Here is an 8,155-nt window from a genome sequence, read left to right on the forward strand (position 1 = left end):
TAATCCCCGTTCATTGCAGAAAGACCAAAAGTTGGGGGAGCTGGGCTTCACAAACTGGTTTGCACCAAGTGATTCTTTGTCCCTCTTCCCATCAGCTTAACAGGCTCCACAAGTAGCTCCCTGGGTGTTCCTTGCTCCTGGTAGGTACACAGCAGGGTGAGAAAGGTGTTTCTTAAATGCTCAGTTTTCCTTGGTCAGCTTATTTTGTTTAAACAAAGACGGCACAAAATTCCTGATAAAGGAAAAAAACCCTGCAATTTCTCCTTAACTCAAAAGAGCTAATTACAAACAAAACAAGTAACTCCTCCAAATGACAGTCAGTAGAACCAAAAGGAAATACTCAAAGGCTTGTAAGTCAGACTGAGCACATTAGTTACTCAGAGTCACAGTATTCAGTTAAACCCCCGTCCCCTGCCTGGCTGCACACCCGCTTCCCACCCCACCCACAGCTCTGCCTTTGTGCATCACTGTCCCCAGATGTGGGGACAGACAAGTCCTCCTCAGAGCTTGACAGCTCAGTACTTCACTCCTGGAATGAACTCCTTGGCGTCCGGGTTCAAGTTACTTTTGCTCTGAAATAAGAACCAAAAGATAATAAATTCTACAGCAGGCTGCACTTTAAAACTTATTTTGTCCCTATGTATTTTTTTTTTTTTGGGGGGGTGGGGTTGGAGACTGAAACCAAGCCTTCAGCCAGGCATGGTGGCGCACGCTTGTAATCTCAGCATTTGGGAGGCTGAGACAGGAGGATGGCGGTTCGCGGACAGCCTCAGCTACTTAGCGAAGCCCTTTGCAACGCAGTGAGACCCTGTTTCAAAATACAGAATAAGAGCCAGGCGTGGGGGTGCACGCTTGTAATCCCAGCACTTTGGAGGCTGAGACGGGAGGATCGCACAGGTTCGAAGCCAGCCTCAGCCACTTAGTGAGGCTCTCAACAACTTAGTGAGACCCTGTTTCCAAATAAAATATAAAATAGGTCTGGGAGTGTGGCCTGGAGGTAGAAAACCTCTGGGTTCCACCCTCAGTACCACCAAAAATAAAATAAAAGAATAAAGAATAAAAATAAAAAATAGGGCTAAGGGTATAGCTCAGAGGTAGAATGCCCCTGGGTTCCATCCCCAGTACCGCAAAAGAAAAGAAAAGAAACCAAGCTTCATACGTGGTAAGTGCTCTGTCCTTGGGTACATCCCCAGGTCTCCCCACACCCCATTATCACCAGTACCTTCCTCTTTGCCTTAAGGACAGAAAGAAATAAAATCCCTGGCAAATCAGGCTGTTATTGGCTACCATCAATGGCTCCAGAACAAGCTCATTTATCCTTCCTGCTTTAGACTGCTCCCTTTATGATGCTTCCCAATATCTCGTCAGAGACCTGTAAATTCAACTCCAAAAAGAATATTTAACTCATTGTACCCTAAATTGGTAAAAATCAGGGTGTTTCATGAAACCAGTTTGGTTACCACCATACCTCTATTTTTTTTTCTTTCTTTTTTTTTTTTTGTGGTACTGGGGTTCCTGGAAACCCTTCTACCTCTGGGCTACACTCCCAGACCTATTTTATACTTTTTTGAAATTTGGAAACGGGGTCTCTTAAGCCAGCGTGGCTGGCTTCGAACCTGCACGATCGTCCAGTCTCCGCCTCCCAAGCGTGGGGATTACAAGCGTGCGCCACCGCGCCCGGCCTACCATACCTCTATTTTTAACCTCTGGTTGTCTACTTTCTTGTGAATACTCCAAACCATGGCAGGCCATAGGGCACAATCATTCAGAAAACAAGTTGCATAAGAACTCCCTTGCTTGCAGAATTCTGACATTTACATAAGCACCGAGGCAAGGAATTCATTTATCTGGCCTACTGTAAGTGGATAACTGACCTCTCAGGAGTATGTTCCTTCCAAAAGGAACAGGCCATTTTTGTAGCAGGAGCATTCAGAACAGAGTATATTAAATACAGATTTGGGGGATAATAAAAGAGAGGACAGCAGCAAATGGTCAACCTGTTCAGTGTTCAAGTCAACGGCCCTTCATCCCAATTTTAAAAAGCTCAGTAAGAGGTAATGAAGAGTGGCGATGCTGGCAAAGCCCTCTGTGGGGAGCCGTGTGTCTACACGGTGCCTGCTCACCAATGCCCATCTGAGCAGTGAAGAAACAGCAGTTCAGAGGGCTCCAGAAGCTGATGGCTGTAGGGCCAGAAACCCTGTATTCTTTTTATTTATTTTTTTTTTTGCAGTACTGGGGGTATGAAGCCCAGGGGCATTCTACCTCCAAGCTACACCCCAGCTCTACTTTTCATTTTTAATTTTGAAACACTCTCACTGAGTTGCGGACGGCCTCACTAAGTAGTAGCTGAGGCTGTCTGCGAACTGGGATCCTCCTGTCTCAGCCTCCCAAATGCTGGGATTACAAGCGTGCGCCACCATGCCCGGCTCCTACATTCTTTTAACTATGTCACTTACAGAATACACACGACTCTTACCAAAATATCTTCAGAATCATGACCATCATTGATGGAGAGTCCGTTTAACTGCTGCTGTAACTGTCCCATGGCCTGTGGCAGGTCTCGCGCTGGGATAAACCAGTCTTGGTCCTCCTCATCCAGCATCTCCTGGAAGCAGCGGTCTAAGAAGTCTTGCTCCTGCAGCTCCTCCTCCACCTGGCAAGCAAAGGGAGAGACTTAGAGTGCTGTCCAGGACTCAGCCCTTCTAGCTCTTCCCCAACCCTTTTCTTCAGAAGTTCTTACTCTGCAACAATGATGATATTGTAGGAGACCTAAGAATTAAGATACTTTTGACTGGCTAGAAAAGACTTAATTTTTATTTATTTTTTCAGTGGAATTTCATCAACAATCAGACTGAGGAGACAGTTATTCAAAATAGCAGAAATCCCAGGTCTTCACTGATCTTGCAGGACCTACATGACACGTATTTTCCACGTACACGGCCTTATGGAAACTGTTTTACAGCTTAGAATTTTTTTTCTCAATCTTGTTAAGAAACAACTTTTCTTAAATTTCCCATTTTATAGGAAGTAGTAAAAGATACAGGAAACATGTAATTAGTCTACAGCATAGTACAGATTAAATCAAAACCAATTCTCAGGTCCTGACCTACTTTTCTAGTAAAGAGACCCTCAAGGCAGAAAAATACTTTCAGAACCTTAGAAGGATTTATTTATTTTATTTTATTTTATTTTATTTTTTGGTGGTACTGGGGTTTCTGGAAGCCCTTCTACCTCCGGGCTACACTCCCAGACCTATTTTTACATTTTTATTTGGAAACAAGGTCTCTTAAGCCAGCGCGCGGCTGGCTTCGAACCTGCGCGATCCTCCTGTTTCTGCCTCCCAAGCGCGGGGATTACAAGCGTGCGCCACCACGCCCGGCCGAACCTTAAAGGATTTAAAGAATACTTTTTCTGATATCACTATGTCATCACTACAGTATTCTCTCAAAATGCGAAGTTTCTTAAGCATTTCTCTAGACTGAAGCTATATATGCATAGGGTATTTTACACTTCTTTGCAGGTACTATTTACTCTTATTAAGAGTATGGTCGAGTCGGGTGTGGTTGCGCACGCTTGTAATCCCAGCATTTTAGGAGGCTGAGACAGGATTGCGGTTAAAGGACAGTCTCAGTTACTTAAGCCCTTCGCAACTCTGAAACCCTGTTTCAAAATAAAGAATAAAAAATAGGGCCAGGGTGTAGCTCAAAGGTAGAAGTACCCCTGAGTTCCACCCCTAGTACCTCAAAAAAATAAAAATAAAAAAAAGAGAAAAGAGGAAAAAAAGAGTGTGGTCCACTCTGCAGAGTTTAGTGCGATCCCTGCTCACATTTAGCAAATCCCCTTTCCTGCAGCCTGCCCGATGAGATTCACAGCTCACTAGTTTCACCCCCAGAAGGGAGGCCAAGCAAAAGATAATCATCCAAATTAGCCTATAAAATCACTTCATGGATTCAGATGAAGTCACAAGCATAACGATTAAAGAAAAATATTTCAACTTTACAATGAGCCAACATTTTTTAAATCTCAAGTAAATTATCTATTAATGAAGTAATTATCTATTAATGAAGTAATTATCTATTAATGAAGTAACCACAACAAAATATTTCCAAGCAAGCCGGGCGTGGCGGCGCACGCTTGTCATCCCAGCATTCGGGAGGCTGAGACGGGAGGATCCCGGTTTGCAGACGGCCTCAGCGACTATTTAGTGAGGCCCTTTGCAACTCAGTGAGACCCTGTTTCAAAATAAAGAATACAAAATAGGGCTGGGGATGTAGCTCGGAGGTAGAATGCCCCTATGTTTTTATTCTTAAATTTGAGGTAGGTTCTCATTGAGTCGCAGAGGCTCTCACTAAGTGGCCGGCATGTGCAACTACACCCGGCTTAGCCGTCCACTTCCTTCTTTACCTGTCTGTTGAAATCCTCCTCGTTCTCCATCCACATATACTCTGCGAATGGGTCTTCCTTTTTGTCATGCCCATTCAATCCCTGGTCTTCTTTGGATTTTACACTGGGCGATGAATTGGCCACACTGGATCCATTCATCATGACGGAATCTAAATAGGAGCAAAAGACAAATAAAATGTCTAACATATTTTAGATAGAGACAAATGAAATCATTGTCTATTCCAAGCACAGGCATATAATAACAATTCCACAAGGTGTAGAAAGGAGTAATCTAGTCCTTTCCCATTTTCATCTGCAGCACAGCAGAGACAGAAGTCGGCTCTAGATGCCAGAGCAAATGCAAAGTGTGATATTCCTAAGCCGAGACTCTTAAAGGTCTTCAGCTTTGCTGGGTAGCAGGCTATTCTGTACCACACTGCCAAGACTTGTCAATCGTTTACAATCAGTACAGTGATTTCTCCCCATCAATAGGGGAATTGTCCACAGAGGATCAGAGTTCAGTTGTCTAAAACATATGCCCCTGTCCAAAAACTAAATTCGGAGTACACATGATTGTAAAGGAAACAGGAAGACAGAGAAAGGACAGCATAAACCTTTTGATGTAAAAGGTAGAGCTGAGCACTGTGGCACATACTTGTAATTCCAATACTCGGGAGGCTGAGACAGGAGAATCACAGGTTCAAAGCCAGCATTGGCAACTTAGTGAGGCTCTCAGCAACCTAGTGAGACCCTGTTTCCACATAAGAAATAAAAATAATTGGGCTGGGGGTGTAGCTTGGCGGTAGAATGCCTTTGGGTTCAATCCCCAGTACCAAAATTAAAAAATAGGCCGGGCATGGTGGCGCACGCTTGTAATCCCTGCGCTTGGGAGGCTGAGACAGGAGGTTTGAAGCCAGCCTCAACTACTTAGTGAGGCTCTCAGCAACTCAGTGAGACCCTGTTTCCAAATAAAGCATAAAATAGGTCTGGGAGTATAGCCCAGAGGTAGAAAGCCTCTGGGTTCCACCCCCAGTACCATCAAAAATTTAATTAATTAATTAAAAAATAAATAAGTAAGCAAGTAAGTGCAAGTGGGGCAGAGAACAAACTCTAGGATGCACTTGCTAATGAGAAAGAGAAGGGGAAATTACCACAAACTCAATATGGGGATGTTCCTGTCTTTATTACATGCATGTTTTGGGTCTTATCCATGGTTCCTGGCCTATAACTCTCATAGCCTTTGTAATTTCAATATGGCTTCAGAGCAGTAAAGGCAAAAGAAGTCTTTTTTTTTTTTTTTTTTTAACAGTGCTACGTATCTAATCCAGGGCCTTGTGTATGCTAGGTAAATGCTCTGCCACTGAGCTGCATGCCCAGCTCTAGCAACATTTTGTTATCATGAAGTGTGTTAGCACTCAGAAACCAAAACCAATCAATCAACCTCTCTCTGACCTTCTCTTATCCTTTGACCTACTCCTTTTTCTTTCCATGGCAAGTCATGGAAACTAGAATTTCTCTTCTCCAAGGCAAGTCACAGAAACTAAAATATATTCTAATCTTTCCCCACCTTTCTATCTTGGAGCTGGCCATAAAGGAATTATCTGGCCAATCTTATCTGATATAAGACCTCCATTTTATTTTATTTTATTTTATTTTATTTTAGCGGTATTGGGGATGGAGCCCAGGGGCATTGTACCTCAGAACTACATCCCCAGCTTTTTTTTTTTTTTTTTTGCAGTAATGGAACCCAAGGGCATTCTACCTCTGAGTGACACCCCCATCCCTATTTTTTATTCTTTATTTTGAAATAGGGTCTCACTGAATTGCAAAGGGGTTCACTAAGTAGTAGCTGAGGCTGTCCTTGAACTGCCATCCTCCTGTCTCAGCCTCCCGAATGTTGGGATTACAAGCCTGCACCACCACGCCCAGCTTTTTAAAATTTTTGAAACAGGGTCTTGCTGAGTTGCGAAGGGCCTCATTAAGTAGCTAAAGGCTGTCTGCGAACCGTGATTCTCCGGTCTCTGCCTCCTGATTGCTGGGATTACAAGCATGTACCACCATACCCAGCAAGACCTCCATTTTAGAAAGGGTCCAGATCCATAGCTGGGAGGAAGAAATGCTACACAGAGAGGTCAAGGAGAATCCGAACAGTCAGGCTTTGCTAGGTTTTCTTTCCCACAAAATCTATTAGCATTAGATCATACCCTTTTTGTCCAATCATACTGCTACACAGTTGTCGATGCTTTAATCATGCTTATGCAATGAAGTCTCCATAAAAAAAAACAAAAGACAGGGTCTGGAGAGCTTCTGGACAACTAAACATGTTGAACCTTACAGGAAGGTGAACAGAAACTCACCCATATGCTGGGACATTGATCCATTCCAACTTCATGGAGATAGAAGTTGCTGGCTCGGAATGCTTCTAAATCTCACTCTATTTGGCTCTTTGTCTGGCTGTTTATTTGTATCCTTTAAAATACCCTTTCTAGCCCGATGTGGTGGCGCATGCTTGTAATCCCAGCGCTTGGGAGGCTGAGACAGGAAGATCACACAGGTTCGAAGCCAGCCTCAGCTACTTAGTGAGGCTCTCAGCAACTTAGTGAGACCCTGTTTCTAAATAAAATATAAAATAGGTCTTGGAATATAGCCCAGAGGTAGAAAAGCCCCTGAGTTCCACCCCTAGTAACACACACACACACATGCACGCACGCACACACACACACACACACACACACACACACACGATAAAATACACTTTCTAGTCAGACATGGTGACACACACTTGAAATCCCAGTACTTGGGAGGCTGAGACAGGAGGATCACAGGTTCGCTGCGAGCCTCAACTACTGAGTGAGGCCCTTTGAACTTAGTAAGACCCTATTTCAAAATAAAGAATAAAAAATAAGCTGGACGTGGTGGCATACGCTTGTAATACCAGCATTTGGGAGGTTGAGGCCGGAGGATGGAGGTTCATGGACTGCCTCAGCTACTTAGTGAGGCCTTCTGCAACTCAGTGAGACCCTGCTTCAAAATAAAGAATAAAAAACAGAGTCGGGCGTGGTGGCGCACGCTTGTAATCCCAGCATTCGGGAGGCTGAGACCTGAGGATCACGGTTCGCCAACAGCCTCAGCTACTCAATAAGGCCTTCTGCAACTCAGTGAGACCCAGTTTCAAAATAAAGAATAAAAAATAGGGCAGGGGCTGTAGCTCGGAGGTCGAATGCCCCTGGGTTCCATGCCCAGACCCGAAAAAAAAAAAAAAAAAAACCAGGACTGGGAAAGCAGTTTGGAGGTCAAATGCCCCTGGATTCAACCTCCAGTAGCACAAAAAAAAGAACACCACTGGTTTGAGGGCCTATTGGGTGACAGTGAACTGGTCCGTAAACTTGTCCTTGGTAGTTAGGTGAGAAGAGGAAGACTCTGCTGGATATTGGTTAACTGCTGGGGGAAGGGCATGTGGGTACTTCCAACTTGGGGAAGATGAAGAGATAAGAATGGCTGCATATTGTCAGCTATGCTACAGAGAAATCCGGGTGACAAGGAAATGAACTTACATGTGCATAAGCTTAAAAGCCACGAGCCTTCGAATGCCATTGCAGCCCCAGCTGCCGGCTCCACTGCAGTGTCATGAGGTCTGAGGCAGAGGCACCCAGCGAAGCTGCTCACATTCCCAACCCACAGAAACCAAGATAGAAGAAAGAGACATTGTATGGTCATTGCTCTAATTCCTACATTTTGAGTTATTATCTGGTAATAGATAACTTATACAGGT

At 44.1% G+C, this 8,155-nt stretch overlaps 1 protein-coding gene across 1 annotated transcript; it reads right to left on the bottom strand.

The window, feature by feature from the left end:
* Nucleotides 1-515: 515 nt before the first annotated feature.
* Nucleotides 516-4,545, bottom strand: PAIP2B (poly(A) binding protein interacting protein 2B; the record flags this gene model as incomplete). Its single annotated transcript, XM_080711152.1, has 3 exons — nucleotides 516-572; nucleotides 2,477-2,653; nucleotides 4,405-4,545. 3 exons carry the CDS (start codon nucleotides 4,543-4,545, stop codon nucleotides 516-518), a joined length of 375 nt encoding a protein of 124 aa, XP_080567278.1.
* Nucleotides 4,546-8,155: the final 3,610 nt, after the last annotated feature.

This window comes from Muscardinus avellanarius, assembly GCF_963383645.1.
Source record: "Muscardinus avellanarius genome assembly, chromosome: 15".
Lineage (NCBI taxonomy): Eukaryota > Metazoa > Chordata > Mammalia > Rodentia > Gliridae > Muscardinus > Muscardinus avellanarius.